General features: G+C 37.3%; 1 protein-coding gene across 3 annotated transcripts in view; it reads left to right on the plus strand.

Annotated features, from left to right (window-relative positions):
• WDR17 (WD repeat domain 17) overlaps positions 1 to 19243 on the plus strand; it is a 110478-nt gene that overhangs the window by 26446 nt on the left and 64789 nt on the right. For all 3 annotated transcript variants that reach the window (XM_027077033.2, XM_027077034.2, XM_027077036.2), the window contains exon 4: positions 12533 to 12661. In XM_027077033.2, the coding sequence (XP_026932834.2) occupies positions 12533 to 12661 (129 nt within the window). The remainder of the gene's footprint in view (positions 1 to 12532; positions 12662 to 19243) is intronic.

The following is a 19243-nucleotide window of genomic DNA, read 5'->3' on the forward strand; positions in this document are numbered from 1 at the left end:
CTCATGCAGCTGTGTTTCTTTGTCATTTATGTTGAGGACATTTTTTCATTGAAATATTCTGAGGGTAAATAAGATAATCACTTGATCGATTCAAAAGCAGAGGTAAGAATAGAATATGTAAATATAGTTGTATATTGAGGAAAAGGCATTTTTTTTGTCCGTCCTGGTTTCAGATGAATTCTTAATTTTTTCAGATTATCTTTAAGCTTTAAATATAAAACAGAATTCTTTTTAATGAGACCGATGGATGAAAGTAGTAATACTTTTAACAAAATCATTTTACATAGAGAAAAACTTGATGAAATAGAAGATGTGCATGATAATACTACATATATAATAATACTGTAAAAGAAAATGCAGAAATTTTCTGAAGAAGAGTGCCATATTCTATTTGATGAATTTTTAGGCAATTAATTATGTTTCAAAAGGACTTGGCATTGTTACTATGGCAACTTTTGCATAGTATTTTGAAAACAGCTATTCTGATCTGTTATTGCAATAGTAGAAAAGTGCTATTTAAAAGTGCATCTAATCAAGATGGATTTTGTGTAAAATTGTATGACGTCTTTGATTATTTTCACTTTTTTAATGGAAGTTTTCTTAATCATTTAGATGAAGGCACTTTGTGGATTTTTCTTTCTTTTTTCCTTTCTCTCTCCTTTCTCTCTCTCTCTCTCTCTCTCTCTCTTTTTTTCTTCTTACACAGCCTGGATTTTTCCTTTTATTAGTGACTGGAACAAAAGAGCCAGAGTATCTTCACACAGTCTCACCAGCTGGTCCTCGTCTTGTTCGAGGGCAGACAAGCCTGGAGATAGACAGCACTGCCTTCTCCCCCTCACTTCCTCGGGTCCCTTTCTCAGCACATCAATGAAAGACGTTTTCCCAGTATTTTACTTCCTTTTAATTATCTCTTTTGTTGTAATTGCTCGGCAGTTTAAAGCCTCCTGCCCTTTGGGCTTTTCTTGAGATTTGTTTTTTCAACTGTGAAACAAGCCGGTGAACATCTCTGGAGCCAGTTAATAGCAAACCCTGGGGAATAATCCTCATATTGTGGACCCTAAAGCATTCTTCAGGACACAGGTGGAGATCCATGGGTAGCTTTGCATTCTGGACTCCAGTCTTATCCATAAATGATGCAATTGTTCCAGCTTGTGGGTTTACCACGTGCCACAGGACACAGACACCCCACAGCATCTCCGTATTGTGCGTGCGCATTTTTAATGGAATAATACGCGCATTTCTGATGTGGATCCAGAGGCTTTTTTCCCAGTGTAGTCCGTGTATTTCTCAGTGGGAAAGCATAGGGATGGTAGTCTAGCTTGCTAAAATGCTTTTTACTAAAATTGGGTGTTCCTTTATATAGTGACTTTAGGGTAGTTTAGAGATTATGAGAATTCAAATTCTTTTCCTCTGTCCTGACACCATCCTGACACCCTTTAAAACTACCATTGGCCTTTATAAATGAATTCCTGGCTCTGAGACGTTTTACGAGAGTTGCCGTTATTACATATGGATAAAGTTTGACCCTGAAATGACCACATCGTCTTCATGGGCTTGAGGTTCTTCTGGCTCAGGTTTTGATCAGTTCTTACATAGACTTAAATGGGAATGAAAGATCCTGTTCTAAATAATGAGAATTGGCACATGAATATTGACTACTTTCTTTAAAAATCCAGCTTACTATTTTTCAGATGATGTGTCTGTGCATATATATCCTATATAATCAGCATTCAGCCTAGTACATTTTTCAATATAATATTTTTTAACTGTTCACAGGAAAAGATAAGTTGGATTTTTTTTTTAGTTAAAATTGTGGTTTAAAAATGGAGTCTTTGAAAAATTACATACAAGTGAGTTTGATCTTTAGTACAAAATTATGATAGAATTAATTTTGATAGGAATAATATTGATGGCATATGTACATATTTCTACAGATACACAGACACATATATATGAACTTAATTTTCACTTAGTTTTATAGTTTTATTTTTGGCAGTTGTAACTATAATTAAAAATTTTTTTTTAATGTTTATTACGTGAGAGAGAGAGAGACACAGAGAAAGAGAGAGAGAGAGAGCAAGCAGGGGAGGGGCAGAGAGAGAGGGAGACACAGAATGGAAGCAGGCTCCAGGCTCTGAACTGCCAGCAAAGAGCCCGACATGGGGCTTGAACCCACAGACTGCAAGATCATGACCTGAGCTGAAGTTGGCTGCTTAACCGACTGAGCCACCCAGGCGCCCCTGTATTTTAAATTTCATTGTGATTATTTCATACCTGCATACTCTCGCATATTCAAAAATGAGCTTTAATATTATACAAACCTAATGTAAATATACTCTTACCACTTTAATTTTTTTGCATTTCATGCACTTAATGTGTAGAGCATCTCTACTGTAATTATACGTATGTAGGTGCATTTCATAGGAGATTGAAACAAAAAATTGAATTTAGGTTAAGAAAATAAAGTAATATCTTTGCAAGTAGGCTGTTGCCAGGCTACTGACAATGTCAGTTGCATGTGGGGTGTCCCAATGCTCCGACTGTCTTCCTGAATCCTTTATAAATCTCCATTATTCAGTTTACCGAAAAAGGGTTAGTACTTCATCTTTAAAGTGTGCATGTTGTTTCTGGGCCAGAAAGATGGTATTTTCTAAAGCAACAAATCTTTGGAATGAACAGGAGATTAAGTCATTCTCTCTCTCTCTGTCTCTCTCTGTCTCTCTCTCTCTGTCTCTCTCTGTCTCTCTCTCTCTCTCTCACACACACACACACACACACACACAAAACATTCTAAAGTAAGGATGCAAAAGGGTACATCATATTTATCTGAAATATGTAATGAGCTTACATTCAGTTAACATATGTTTATTTTCCTAAATATATGACATTTTATAGGATTTATATTTAAGGTACAGACACATATGTTAGAATAGACCTTCAGTTGAACATTTGCCATTTTCAATAATGCAGAGTCATTAATTGTGTAATATTCATGCGGACTACAAAGATAACACAAGTTTCTGGACATTTCTTTTTATGTCTTTAGTGATTGCAGATACCACTTTATAGGAGGTACATAGTATTACATATATTTTTAATAATACTTTTGAAAAATAAAATAAAAATAAAAATAAAATAAAATACTACCTATAATTAAGATGTATAAATGCAGTAGTATTTATATGTTTAATGATGTATAACTTTTTTCAAATTTCATCCAAAATCCTAGATTTTTAAAATAAGTCACTATTTTGTTTTATCCTGTTTATTATTAATGGCTGGTTTGGACACGTTATTCAACTCTGAATTTAAAAAGGATTTAAGTTGTTAGACTGTAAGACTTATAAAAGCTGCTTATGAACAAGGTCATACCATATTGGATGACAACAATGATATTTTTAGATTATCTAAGTTTGGAAATTCAAAAGTAGTAAATTCAAGATATACTGATAGTTAAAGTAAGAGTGTATTGATGAAATGGATTTTGAAGTAACTTATTTTTAATAAATAGTTAGCAGAGGGACTTTAGGTTTCTAGTCTGCCAGGTAAGGAGCTTAGAAGTCTTCATTTCATCCTTAAAATGATACAAAGCTGAACGAACTGAAAAATCAAGAACTCTTTTTAGATCTCTAAGAGAAGTGAGATCACAAGGCAGATTGCTTCTCACACCACTGGAGACACTGACAGGCAGTTACAGAAATTCACAACCTACTGGAGCAGAGACCTACCAGCTAAAGCCTCTGCAGGAAGCAGAACCAGGGTAGGAAAAACTGAACTAATTGATGAATTGCTGTGAGGCTCCTGTGACAAGTCTGAGAGTTAAAAGTTCCAGGGAGGCTGCCATACTTATGTGCTTTTACCTCCAGGATCTCTACTAGGCCTTCACCATGAAAATCAGGGAAAATCCCTGCATGCTCCTGGCTGGGGGAGGGGAAAAGGAAGTATTGTGAAATATGTCCAGGCATTTTGTTCTTAGCAAGGGTGTTCTCAGGGGAAACTCTTTTACCAGAGCCTAACTTGCTGGTTATTTCAGAACCTACCCTATGTGGCAGAAGGGAAATAGCTGTCTCAAGCCCACTGTACCCCTCATGTCCCTCCTGGGAAATAAAAAACCCCCAAGAATCAGAGGCAAAATTCACATTCCGCAGGCATAGACTCACCAAAAGACAGAGACCTAATCTTAGCACTTTCAAATGCTTCCTCATGTTTCCTCTCCACCCTCAACGTACTATTGCATTATAAAGGTCTGCGTACCACAGTTCCTTTTACCACTACATTCATGTTCTCCTCTCAAAGATTACAGGGCATACTAAAAGGCAAAAACAAAACAAAAGAACCCCCAAAACCCCCCAAAACAAAATCAAAACCCAACAAACAAGCAAAAAACCAGAAGCAATTTATTGGAAGGGAGTAAAAAAAAAAATCAGAACAAGAGTCAGATATGGCAGGAATGTTGGAATAATCGGACCAAGAATTTAAAGAAACTGTGGTTATATGCCAAGGGCTTTAATTAAAAAAAATAGACAACATACAAGAACAGATGGATAATTTAAGCAGAGAGATGGAAATTCTAAAAGAATCAAAAAGAAATGCTAGAGTCAGAACACTGTAACAAATGAAGAAGTCCTATAGTGAATTCATTAGCAGACTGGATATGGCTGAAGAAAGAATTTCTAAGCTTGAGGATATGACCGTAGGGACTTCCAAATCTGAAAAGAGAAAAAAGAATGGGAAAAAACAGAACAGAGTACCAAGAACTGTGGGGCCACTACAAAAGGCATACCATGTACATACTAGAAATACCAGAACAAGAAGAGAAAGGAGCAGAAGCAACAATCGAAGCAATAGTGACTTAGAATTTCCCCAAATTAATGTCAGACAGCAAACTCCATATCCAGGAAGCACAGAAGATACAAAACCTGGTAAGTGCAAAAACAAACAAACAAAGAAAAAACTACACCTACAAATCATATATCCTATTCAAACTGCAAAAAAAAAAAAAGAAAAAAGAAAAAAAAGAAAATCTTGAAAAAAGCCAAAGAAGCAAGGATAAGAATTAAATTGAACTTTTCAGAAACCATGACAGCAAGAAGAGAATGGAATGAAATATTTAGAGTGTTCAAGAAATAAAATACCAGCCTAGAAATCTGGACTGATAACACTGCAGTTCTCTTTCATGAATGAAGGAGAAATAAAGACTCTCAGGCAAAAATTTGGGAATTTGTTGCCATTAGGGAATTAGTTGCAACAAATGTTAAAAGAAGTTCTTTTTTTTTTTTTTAATTTTTTTGAAGTTTCTTTATTTTGAGAGACAGAGCAAGCAGAGGAGGGGCAAAGAAAGAGGGAAAGAGAGAATCCCAGGCAGGCTCCGTGCTGTCAGCGCGGAGCCTGATGTGGGGCCTGAACTCACGAACCATGAGATCGTGACCTGAGCCGAAACCAAGAGTCAGATCCTCAACCGACTGAGCCACCCAGGCGCCCCAAAAGAAGTTCTTTGGAGAAAATTAGTGATAAAGGTTTGAAGCTCAGGTCTGTATAAACAAAGGGAGAATATTGGAGAGTGTATAATTAAAGGTAAAATAAAAACGTTTATCTTTCTTACTCTTAATTGATCTTGTTAACAAATACCAGTGTGTTCAAAATAAAATAGCAACAGTGTATTTGGTTATACTTTTATACAAACACACGTATATATGCTATGTTGCTTATGTATAAATGAAATGAATGACAATGATCATACAGGGATGGAGAGAGGAATTAGGGATATTTTGTTATTAGAAGGTACCCATACTACCTGAGAAGTACTACCTTGGAAGTAGACTTGGATTAGTTGTATATTAGAAACTCTAGGACAGTCACACACAAAAAATGTTTAAATGAGGCACAATTGATATGCTAAGAAAAAAAATGAATCATATAAAGTGTTCAGTTGAAACCACAAAAGGAAGAAAAAGTGTGGAAGACAAAAACAGGAACAAAGAACAAGAGGAGCAAATTGAAGCAGTAAAAATATGGAAGATACTGATCCAAGTACATGAAGAATTATTTTGGACATTAATGCTCTAATCCACTAATTAAAAGACAGAGACCCAACTATATGTTATCTATAAGTAACTTGCATTAAATATAAAGACATATATAAAGAGTAAAGGAATGAAGAAAGATACACCATGTTAGCACTAATTAAAAGAAGTGGGTGTGTCTGTTAATTTCAGACAGAGCAGAATTCACAGCAGGGATAAAGAGGGACAGTACATAGTCACTCTCCAAGAAGGGGTCACTCCTCCAAGAAGACATAATAATCCTTAATGTGTATGCGTCTAATAACAGTACTGTAATATATGAGGCAAAAAATCTATAGAAATGCAAAGAAAAATCGATGAGTGCGCTATTATGGCTGGAGACTTTAATGCTTTGTCAGACTGAACAGATCTAGCAACAGAAAATCAGTAAGAATGTAGTTGGACTCTAGCATCTTCAGTAAACTGGATATAATTTCCGTCTATAAGGCACTTCACCCCAAACCAGATTGTACATTCTTCCCAAGCTCCCATGGAGCATTCACCGAGATAGACTGTATTTTGGGCCATAAAACACATCTCAGCAGCTTAAAAGTATGGAGATAATATGAGGTCTACTCTCAGACATGAGTGGAGTTAGACTAGAAATCGGTAACAGAAACATAACTTGAAAATCCCCAAATGCTTAGACACTAAGCCATGGTCTTTTAAATAACTAAATAACACATAATCAAAGATTTTTTTTAAGTTCATTTATCTTGAGAGAGGGAGCACAAGCAGGTAAGAGGCAGAACGAGAGAGAGAATCCCAAGCAGACTGTGTGCTGTCAGCACAGAGCCCGATGTCGGGCTGGAACTCACGAACCTTGAGGTCACAACCTGAGCCGAAACCAAGAGTCAGACATTTAACTGATTGAGCCACCCAGGCACCCCAGAGAAGAATTCGTAAATTTAAAAAGTATTTTAAACTGAATGAAATTGAAAATATGACTTAATGTAATTTGTGGGAAACAGCCAAAGCAGTGCCTAGAGGGAAATTTATAGCAGTTAATGCATAATTAGAAAAGAAGGAAGATCTAAAATTAATCACCTAAACTTCTACTTTAGAAAACTCGAACAAATTAAATTCAAGTAAGCTGAGGAAAAGAAATAATAAAAATTGGAACAGAAATCAGTGAAATTAAAAGTAGAAAATTAGTAGAGAAAATCAGGAAAAGTAACATCTTCTTTGAAAAGATCAGCAAAATCTATAGGCCTATGGACATTAAAAGTGCTAAAGGAATACTACAAAGGATTCTATACCCACAAATTTGATAACCTGGATGAAATGGACCAATTCTTTGAAGACACAATTTGCCAAAACTCACAGAGGAAAACTATGCAATCTGAGTAGGCCTACATTTTATTTTATTTTATTTTATTTTATTTTATTTTATTTTATTTATTTTTTATTTTATTTTATATTTTATTTTATTTATTTTTTATTTTATTTTATATTTTATTTTATTTTATTTATTTTATTTATTTTATTTTATTTATTTTATTTTATTTTATTTATTTTATTTATTTTATTTTATTTTATTTATTTTATTTTAAATATATGAAATTTATTGTCAAATTGGTTTCCATACAACACCCAGTGCTCATCCCAAAAGGTGCCCTCCTCAATACCCATCACCCACCCTCCCCTCCCTCCCACCCCCCATCAACCCTCAGTTTGTTCTCCGCTTTTAACAGTCTCTTATGCTTTGGCTCTCTCCCACTCTAACCTCTTTTTTTATTTTTTTTTCCTTCCCCTCCCCCATGGGTTTCTGTTAAGTTTCTCAGGATCCACATAAGAGTGAAACCATATGGTATCTGTCTTTCTCTGCATGGCTTATTTCACTTAGCATCACACTCTCCAGTTCCATCCACGTTGCTACAAAAGGCCATATTTCATTTTTTCTCATTGCCACGTAGTATTCCATTGTGTATATAAACCACAATTTCTTTATCCATTCATCATTTGATGGACATTTAGGCTCTTTCCATAATTTGGCTATTGTTGAGGGTGCTGCTATAAACATTGGGGTACAAGTGCCCCTATGCAACAGTACTCCTGTATCCCTTGGGTAAATTCCTAGCAGTGCTATTGCTGGGTCATAGGGTAGGTCTATTTTTAATTTTCTGAGGAACCTCCACACTGCTTTCCAGAGAGGCTGCACCAATTTGCATTCCCACCAACAGTGCAAGAGGGTTCCCGTTTCTCCACATCCTCTCCAGCATCTATAGTCTCCTGATTTGTTCATTTTGTGAGTAGGCCTACATTTTAAAGAAATTGAATCAATAATAATGTGTTGCGGTATCATGATTTATAAGAAAATACTTTGGGTCATTACATGACCTGATTTCCCAAGCCTTTCCATTAATGTGTCTTGTTATGTTAATTAGGTGACTTTAAAAGCCTGTGGAGGCTGATCGCTGGTGGAGCCAACCATAAGGTTAGAGGCTTGGAACTTTTAGTCCTATCCCCTTGACCTCCAGGAGGGGAGAGGGCCTGGAGGTTGAGTGATTGCCCCTGGGCAATGATTTAATCGGTCTTGCCTCTGTAATGAAGCCTCCATGAAAACTCCAAAGGAAGGGTTTTCCTTCCCAACTTGATAAACATGTGGCCCACCCTGAGACTGTGGGACTTCCTTGCCTTTCCCCTCATTCCGTGCCGTGCCGTATACATCTCTTCCATCTGGCTCTCCCTGAGTTACATCCTTTTATAATAAACCAGTAGTCTAGTAAGTAACATGTTTCTCTGAGTTCTCTGAGCCATTCTAGCAAATTCAAAGACTTGCACAGATACTTCACTTCAGAAGGTAGATGACATGTAAGTGTATGGAAAGATGACCAGCACAGGGAATTGCAAATTAAAACCACAGTGAATTACTGCTACATACCTACTAGGATCGCATATCTGGACTGCTGACAACATTCAGGCCACTGAGGATGGAGAGCAGTAGCTGCTTTCACTTACTTCTGGCGGGAGTGCACATGGTTGATGGTTTCTTACAAGATGTACATACTGTCTTTGAAAGATGTTTGTTTATTTTGAGAGGGAGAGGAAGGGGCAGAGAGAGAGAAGCCCAAGCAGGCTTCTGTTAGCACAGAGCATGACACGAGGCTAGAACTCAGGAACTGTGAGATTACAACCTGAGCCAAAATCAAAAGTCATCCAGGTGCCCCATAAAGTAAACATGCTCTTACCAGGATGTAGCAGTCACCTCCTTTTGCACCCCTTGTTATTTGCCTAAATGAGTTGAAAACTTTAGTTTACACAGAAAACTGCACATGGATATATGCAGCTTTATAGCAGCTTAAAAAAGTTTTTTTAAATGTTTATTTCACAGAGAGAGGGAGAGAGAGAGAGAAAGCATGAGCAGGGGAGGGGCAGAGAGAGAGAGAGGGAGACACAGAATCCGAAGCAGGCTCCAGGCTCTGAGCTGTCAGCGCAGAGCCTGACGCAGGGCTCGAACTCATGAGTGGTGAGATCATGACCTGAGTCGAAGTCAGACGCTTAACCGACTGAGCCACCCAGGCACCTCCATAGTAGCTTTATTCGTAACTGTTAAAACTTGAAAGCAACCAAGATGTCTTTCAGGAGGTGATTGGATAAATAAGTGGTTCATCCAGAACAGGGAATATTTTTCATTGCTAAAAAGAGATGAGCTTTCAGGCCATGAAAAGACATGGCAGAAACTTAAATGCATATTACTAAGTTAAAGAAGCCAATTTGAAAAGATTACATACTGTATGTTTACAACAATATGACACTCTGGAAAAGGCAAAACTACAGAGAGAGCGGAGATATCTGTGCTTGCCAGGAGTTATTGAGAGAGGGAGAGCTGAATAGGCAGAACATAGAGGAGTTCTAGGACAGTGAGTCTCTTCTCTACAATATACTAAAAGGGTGGGTACATGTCCTTCTGCATTTGTCAAACTGCATACAGTGTATAACACCAGAAGTGAGCCCTAATGTAAACCGTGGACTTTGGGTGATGACGTTGTGTCAGTGCAGGTTCACCATTGTAACAAATGCACCGATCTGATGAGGGATAGATGGGTGGGGGACCTTGTACATATTGGGGGTCAGGGAGCGAGTGGGAACGCTCTATAATCTTCTGTTTTGTTGTGAAACTAAAACTGCTCTAAAAACGGTTTATTAATTTAAAAAAAAGTAAAAAAGAGCAGAAAGTGAAAAATGTTTAAATGATTCTATTTTACCCACTAGTTTAAATCTTATGTTTCTTTTCCAGATATAAATTCAAGATTTGTTTAAACATAAATCAGAAACCATTTTTATTTGCACACAAACATTATTAATATTAATCTTGGATCCCGAAGATAAAATACAAAAGCCTACTTAATTCACCCTGCGGTTGAAATAATATATATTTTCAGTGAAAAGTAATGCGGTAACATTACTAGTTAGGTAAAGTATATTTTAAAACATTTGTCCTGACTGTTAGTGCTTGAGGAAATACAGGTGCCAGGGGAGGAGGAACGAAGATTTGTATAGTTAAGCACTCAGAAGACTGAAGGCCCAGTTTGTTTGTCATGCCATTTTTCACTTCAGATAATGTTTTGCTTTTTTTTTTTTAAAAGCCACTAGTTCCACCCTGATGAGGGGATTTGATGGGATGAAGATAGGTTTGAGGAAGAAAGAGGAAATTAAGAGATCTTTTCTAGAAAGTGGGAATATGAAATAGAAAAGATATAAAGAAGAAAGTAACTTTATAAAAATGGAGATAATAGAAGTGACTAGAACTTATTAATTGCTGAGCACTAAAATAAAGGAGAATTACAGGGTTAGGGTCAGGACATCATTCCACCTGTACTGAAAAGGAAGCAGGTGGTAAAGAGACAGTGTTTTATTTTTCCGTGATGGTACCAGGCGTCACTGGTTCAGAGTAGCTGGCTTTAACCCACTAGGCGGCAGGATAGAGTGAAGAGGCAGGTTGGGGTGGAGGGTTCCCGGGGCTAGACTGAACCCGTACCTATAAGAATTGTGGCATAGGTCAGACGTATATGTCTTTCGGTGTTTATCTTTCATATATGTGATAGTTCAGGTGTGGTGTTAAGGCAATAACATTTCGCTGCTGAAATGATGTAAAGCCTTTGAAGAACATAAACAAAATAGTGATGAAATGCTGACTCTGGGATAGACTCATCAACACGAACCAAATTTATCATATTTCCCAGATATTATTTTTTCAAAACTATTTTAAGATTATAATTGCTAGCTGTATTTTTTCCTTACTTTAACCAGATATGAAATTGACAGTAGTGAAAAATTGATATTTGCATGGTATAACTTTGTGGTATTAGTGAAGGTTGTCTTATACTAAGAAACCTCATTTTTAGACCAATATTTTTTTACCATATTAGAAAAGACATCTAATAATAGTCTGGGTTCTGTCTTTAAAAAGTTGTTTTTGGCCAATTAATCTATTCTTGAATGCCATTCGTTAGGTAACTATATAGTGCAATACTCAGAATAGGTTTTTTGGTTGTTTTTTTTTTTTGTCTTCGTGTTTTTACTGTATTTGGATTTTCATAACGATTGTAGACTTAGAAGCAGCCTCCCTCTTGGTTTGCTCTTCTCCGGAATCCCAGAGAGTTTACGCGTAGATTCACAGAATCCTTTGGGCTGAGAGGGATGGTAGGGAAAACCTAGTTCATAGGGTTTCTGTTAGAAGAAGCAGAGACCTGAGCTTAGATGCTTGAGTCCAGCTCATGCCATCCACTGGCTTGGAGTCGGGTCTCCGTCCCTGTGTCCCAGCCAGGCTGATTCTGCATCTCCAGGCTGTTGACTCCACCAGCCTCTGTCCTGCCACATCAACAACTTGTAACCGGTGGTTTCCAGCTTCCTTCTGTCACCTGTTCGCAATGAGCAGTATTGGTAGTGCAGCTTGTCTACCTGCCCTGTGCGCCTCAAGTGGCTTTTGTGAAGGTGCTGAGTCACTGTAACAATAGTGATGCTCTGTGGCAGAGGTCACGCAGTCCCCCCAGTAGTGGCTCACGGTGTTTTACGTTTGAATTTGCTGCCTTGAATGTATTGCCAGTGTTTAGAAATCATTAGGTTTTACACAAAAATCTAGATTCTTCCATTTCCCTGGAGAGTTTCATAAATATGGCCACATGGGAGGAGGACCTTTCTCCAGGGGCCCTCAAGCCCTTTAGATATAACATGCACCTGTATTCCACTGTAGTCCCCATGGGTCCTGTAGGGTTCCCATTCCTTGGCCAGGTGCCATTTGTCATTTATCATTTATAATCTCTTGCTTTTCAAACTGAAATGACCTGCCTTGGTGTCTCTAGACATCGGGGGATTTCAACTCTTGTTCTCTGAAAGTATGCACTGAGATGAATCGTTCTCGTAGAAATTTCTTTAAAAAAGATGAAGATTGAGGAAGATAGATGGAAAATAATTAAGTTGGTTGCATAATGGAAATGACTGATATTTCTCCAAATTTGTTTTTCAAGGCAAACATGTCCCAGGTAAGGCAAGTGGGACTCCTAGCTGCTGGATGTCAGCCTTGGAACAAAGATGTTTGCGCTGCCCATGGAGACAGGTTTGCGTACTGTGCTACCCTGGCCATCTATATTTATCAGGTCAGATTCTGTGGATTCTTTCTGATTTCCGAATTTTATTAGGTAAAGTTAATATTTAAGTAGTACGTATTTTTAAATCCCTGTGGTATGAAAAGCTGAGTGCTTTTTGGTTTTACAAGTCAAGCTTTTAGAAAATGCTCATCTCCTAGTTTTAAATTATAAGAATCTTAATTGATTTCACAATCATTCATGCAGTTTCATCAGCAAGAATTTCTTCAAGAATTAAAAGCTCCCCATTTATTTTTTAATTTTTTTAAGGTTTATTTATTTTTGAGAGAAGGACACACAGTGCAAGCGGGGGAGGGCCAGAGAGAGAGGGAGGCACAGAATCCAAAGCAGGCTCCAGGCTCCCAGCTGACAGCACAGAGCCTGACGTGGGGCTTGAATTCACGAACTGTGAGATCATGACCTGAGTCAAAGTCGGATGGTTAATTGACTGAGCCATCCAGGTGCCCCAAGAGCTCCCCATTTATGAATGGCAAGTAGAATTTAATTCTTTCAAAATATATTCCCATATAAATAATTGGAATTCGTGTATTCATTAGTTTCAGACCTTGCTTAGTAACTTTCATATGATAAAATCTTACCAGGTGAAGAATAGGCATCATCCATTAGAGATCATTATATTAAAAACAGTGCAGATATATTTTGAGATATCCTTGGGATACAAGCCTTTATAACTCCTTTTTTCCGTTAACTAGCTCTATCCAGACATCTCTTATCAGTTCCCAATCTACAGAGCTAGTGGCCTTCTGAGTTTCCCCAGGCAGAGGTGCCTTATGCCTCTTCAGTCCAAGTCAGTCTCCCTCCTCAGACTCGGAGCCCACATTTTGGTGTTAGCACTGCGCCCTTCATCTGAACCACAGCCGGGAGAGCCAGCTGTCTTTGGCTCCCTCTTCTGCTCACCTCTTTCGCTGAAGGTGAGCAGGGGCCATCGTAGTGTTTTGTACCCGTTACTGTCTTCTTTATACTGTGTCACCTACACTTTGCGAATAGTCTCTCTCAATATCCTCTTTGCCTCTACTTTGACTCTCTCTAGTTTATTCTTCATTGTAATTAATCATCTTTAATGCAAATCTGAAATTTTCAGTCTTCAGCTCTTCCTCATTCCCTTTATGAAATCCTAACTTCATAGTATGACATCGTGTTACCAGCATTCTGTCTCTCTCCTCTCACCCTGTGTTCCAGGCATACCATGGTAATTGTATTTTCCAAAACATCTCAGACTCTTGTGTATCTTGCCTTTGCTTACACTAATTTCTTTCCATTTGCCTGTGTTGCCTGTTTAGAAAGTATTTTCTCGTCTTTCAGATCTCAGTTGAAGTATAAACTCTTCTCCATATTCTGCTTTTTCCTCTTTCTTATTAGCAAAGGATCTTATAAAACAGACTGCCCGTCTCAGTGCTTCCCTTTACCAGAATGAGACTTCCTCACCTTTGAACTCTCAAGTTATGCATACTCTCTGGTATTTTTTAAAAGTATTTTTTATTGTTTATTTATTTTTGAGAGAGAGCATGAGCAGGGGAGGGGCAGACAGAGAGGGAGACACAGAACCCAAAGCAGGCTCCAGGCTCTGAGCTGTCAGCACAGAGCCCAATGCGGGGCTCGAACTCACCAACTGTGAGATCATGACCTGAGCCAAAGCTGGACGCTTAACCGATCGAACCACCCAGGAGCCCCACTCTCTGGTATTTAATAAAGACTCATTAAATATTTTCCTTGTGATACATTTTTTTGTTATTTTGAAACACCAACATATTTTCAGTTAAGAGTGAAAAAAATGATCGTATTATTCTGGAGTAAAAATCCTTTTAACTACTAACAGTGTTGTAGGTTTATTGAAAATTTAATAAACAACAGCATTAATCTATAAACCAGTTTTCCACAATATCAATTTTATGTAGTCCATTACTCAAGGTTGTAGAAATACACACCAAACTGCAATTTCCATATAACTCACAATTTTCGCTTCCCATACAGAAGACAGCAGAAGCCTGCTGACTGACCCCCCCCTTTCCTCCCGTCTGCCTCCTTCACACTTTCCATGTCCTCCCAAGCTTCTCCTTCCCAAAGATCTACAAAATGCCTCCCTTAGTCTTAAGTCCCTATCTTCTTGTCTTATTTCCTTTTAGAGAAGAAGAATGTATTAGACAAGGCAAACTATTCCTCTAAGGAGTAAAGAAGGTCAGAAAGTGGATGAAGGCAGAACTCAATTTTTTTCCTGTTTGCAAGTGTCTTAAGTTTTGTGATGACATCTTATGACTTGAATATTTAGGAAGATTAAGCTAAAATTATTAATATAAAAACCCTATGAAGAAAGTTTATGTATCGTTAAAGACTGAAACAAACTAAAAATCACTCTGATTTAGAAGTTAAAACAAACTCACGTGACAGTTGATTACAGAGTTCAGTGTAAAACCTTGTTGCAAAGTATAATAGAAAATTACATTTATATTAAATGGTGGCATTAACATTCAACTTCCATTAATCAGTATTGTTTTAAATGTCATTATCTAAATCAAAATGCTTTGAAAATTATGCTACATGAATATTTACTAAATCACACCCAGGGTCAATGTACAAAGTCTGATTGTCTGTTACACTCTCTATAATGATGCTGAGGTTTTATCAGATTTTTCAGAACTATTAAATGATACTTGTAAATGCCATAAGAATTTTTGCTTTAACCATTGGATTATGATGCAATAATATATTGTATTAACTACTCTAAAAATAATTTATGGCCTAGCTCATTGTAATGGTACAGGCTCTCAATTGTAAATAGAATAGGAATGTATTAATAAATTAATCCCTGTAAGTATTCTATATCATGCTTAAGATACTACTTGGATAATTGTGTACTAAATCCAGGAAAGATCATTGATGTGCATTGTAGCTTCTTCATATGTGTTTGTATTTATAGACTCCTCCACAGGATTTCTAGCTTATAGAGCAGTCTTTCTATTAGATACATTAGACACTTTCACAGTATTTACCACAGGTAACATAAATCACTGAATAACATCAAACTTACAAAACTGTTCATTCTTAAATGTACAGGAAATATTCTTAAATATTTAAACAGGACAATTGAAGATTATTGTAACTGCAATACTAATCAGATGAAAACTCTACTGGTACTTGGTTATCTCTAATAATATTTTCATCCAGAGTTGTTCAGGAATAGCTGAAGTTCAGGTAGCAAGAGATACAGAAATTATAGAAGACAAAACCTTTGGAGATAATTAGGTCATTAGTCAAAATTTTAGATACAGAGGTGTTCACTATAGCATTATTTGTGATAGCAAAAGTTAAAAGTTGCTTAAATGATAAACAAAAGCATAATGCGTCCTTTTTTCAATAATATTAACTGAACTTCTTTTGGCCAAGTATTACTAGGCATTAGGAATGCAGCTCTGAACAAACCAGTCACATTCTTCTCATTGAATTCATGTTCTTAGTAAGGACAGGGGACAGGGAGAAATCTGTGAAATATGTCATTTTATGAATAAATAAGTAAATGTTTCAGGACGAAATGCGTTCTACAAAAGATGTAAAAATAGGTAATATGCTAGAGTCATTGACACCAAAATCAAAGGCAACAAAACCAAAAGTTAACAAGTGGAACGACACCAAACTAAAATCCTTCTGCAAAGCAAAGGAAACCAACAACATACAAAGGCAGCCCACTGAGTGGGAGAAAATATTTGCAGATCATATATCTGATAAGGGGTTAACATCCAAAACATATATAGAACTTGTATGACTCCATAGCAAATTAAGCAAGCGATCTGATTAAAAAATGGGCAGAGGATCTGAATAGACATTTTTCCAAAGAGGGATTCCAGATTGCCAACTGACACATGAAAAGAAATCTCAGTATCCCTCACCACCAGGGAAATGCAAATCAAAACTACACTGAGATATGACCTCACACCTGTTAGGATGGCTGTTTTCAAAAAGACAAGAAGTAACAAGTGTTGGTGAGGCTGTGGAGAAAAGGGAACCCTCATGCCCTGTTGATGGGAATGTAAATTGGTGCAGCCACTGTGGAAAACTCTGTGGGGGTTTCTCAAAAAATTGAAAACTGAACTACCGTGTGACCTAGCAATTCTGCTTCTGAGCATTTATGTGAAGGAAATGAAAAGATGTATGCACTCCCATTTTCACTGCAGCATTATTTACAATAGCTGAGACTTGGAAGGCACCAAAGTGTCCATTGATGAATGGACGGATAATAAAGAAAATGTGTGTGTAGTTAGCCATTAAAAAGAAGGAAACCCTCTTTGCTACCGTATGGATGAAACTTGAGGGCATTATGCTCAGTGAAATATGTCAGAGAAAGACAAATACTGTGTGATCTCACTTATACGTGGAGTCTGAAACAAAAAACAAAATGAAACTGAACTCATAGATACAGAGAATCGATTGGTGGTTGCCAGAGGTGGGGGTGCGGTGAGGGAGAAATGGGTGAGGGTGGTCAAAAGGCAAAACTTTAGAAACTAAATAAGGCATGAGGATGCATTGTACAGCATGTTGAATGTAGTTGATGGCACTCTGTTGTATATTTGAAAGTTGCTCCGAGAGTGGATCTTAACATTTATCGTCGCACAAAAAGAAATTATAACTATGTGTGGTGATAGTCAGCTAGACTTAAGTGACCATTTAGCAGTATATACAAATGTTGAATCACTATGTTGTAGGCCTGAAACTAATATTACATGTCAACTGTATCTCAACTAAAAAAAGGATACAGCTAGGGGACAGGTTTTCGCATGGGAAGGGGTGTATAAATTTATTTAGATAGTGTGGTCAGAAAATACCTCTGTGAAGAGGCAGTTTTGAACTGAGACCTGAACAGGAAAGAATGAATAACCAGGAGCAGACAGACGGGGAGAACATTGAAGGCCAAGGGAACAGCAAACAGGCGTTAAAGCAGATGTGATTTTGCTGTAATAGAGAAACAGGAAGGTCAGAGTGAACAAGCAAGAATGTGATACCCAATGAGCCTTGCAAAATAGCTGAGGTTCATTATGTTGTAGGGCATTGAAGGCCATGTTGCAGTCAGGATTTTACTGCAGGTATAAGGTTGAAGAAAGATTGGTGTAATCAGTAATTAATGTAATAATGATTTGAAACACTCTCCAGTAGCAGTGTGAAAGGTTCATTATTGTGTTAAAAGAAAAAGCCAGGTACAACCAAATGGCTATATGGTGTAATCCCAAACATGTTGAAAAAGGTAACAAAGGAAAAGACACTGGCTGATGGCGCATTTACAAAGGAAAGAGGAAAATTAGGCTATTTCTTTTGTCCACTTCCATATAAGAACACAACGAAATGCCCCATCCAAAAAGCAATAACATAAAACAGGTCCAGTGATACCATTGTTCTGCAGACTTCAGACATCTTAATGTAATAATGAGCAGGTGGTTTGTTTCACCTGATTTTTTGTTGAAGTATAATTAACATTCAATGTTATATTAGTTTCAGGTGTACAACATACCGATGCAACAGTTTTTCACGTTACTCATTGATCATGATTGTAAGTGTAGTCAACATCTGTCACCATACAATGTTATTACAGTATTACTGTATTCACTCTGCTGTACTTTTCATCTCCATGAGTTATTTTGTAACTGGAAGTTTGTACCTCTTAATCCCCTTTATCTATTTCACCCATGACCCCACCCACCTCCCCTCTGGCAGCCACCAGTTTGCTCTGTATTTAGGAGCCTGTTTTTCTGTTTGTTGTTTGTTTTGATTTTAGATTCCACATATAAGTGAAATCACATGATACTTGTCTTTCTCTGACTTATTTCACTTAGCATCATACCCTCTGTCTGCAGCCGTGTCATTACAAATGGCAAGATTTCATTCTTTTTTATGACTGGGTAATATTCCACATCTTCTTTATCCATTCATCTGTTTTTTCAAAGTTTGCTTATTTTTTTAAGAGAGAGTGTGTGTGTGTAGGAGAGGGTCGCAGAGAGAGTGGGAGAGAGAGAATCCCAAGCAGGCTGCACACTGTCAGTGCATCTCACAAACTGTGAGATCATGACCTGAGCCCAGATCAGGAGTCCCAACGCTTAACTGACTGAACATCCAGGTGCCCCCTGTCCATTCATTCATCTATAGACAGATGCTTGTGTTGCTTCCATATCTTGGCTATTGTAAATAATGCTACAATAAAAATAGGGCCGTTTTCATTTTCTTTGAGTAAATACCCAGTAGTGGAATTACTACATCATGTGGTATTTCTTTTTTAATTTTTTGAGGTACTTCCATACTGTTTTCATGGTGGCTGTATCAATTTACATTCCCACCCGCGGTTCTTTTTTTCCACATTCTCAACTCTTGTTATTTCTTGTGTCTTTGATTTTAGCCATTCTGACAGGTATAAGGTGATAACTCATTCTGGTTTTGATTTGCATTTCCCTGATGATGAGTGACGTTCAGCATTTTTTTTTTTTTCTGTGTCTGTTGGACATCTGTATGTTGGAAGATGTTTATTCAGGTCCACTGCCCATTTTAAATCGGATTATTTGGTTTTTTGGTGTTGAGTTGTAGAAGTCCTTTATATGT

Source organism: Acinonyx jubatus, chromosome B1 (genome assembly GCF_027475565.1).
Source record: "Acinonyx jubatus isolate Ajub_Pintada_27869175 chromosome B1, VMU_Ajub_asm_v1.0, whole genome shotgun sequence".
Classification (NCBI taxonomy): domain Eukaryota; kingdom Metazoa; phylum Chordata; class Mammalia; order Carnivora; family Felidae; genus Acinonyx; species Acinonyx jubatus.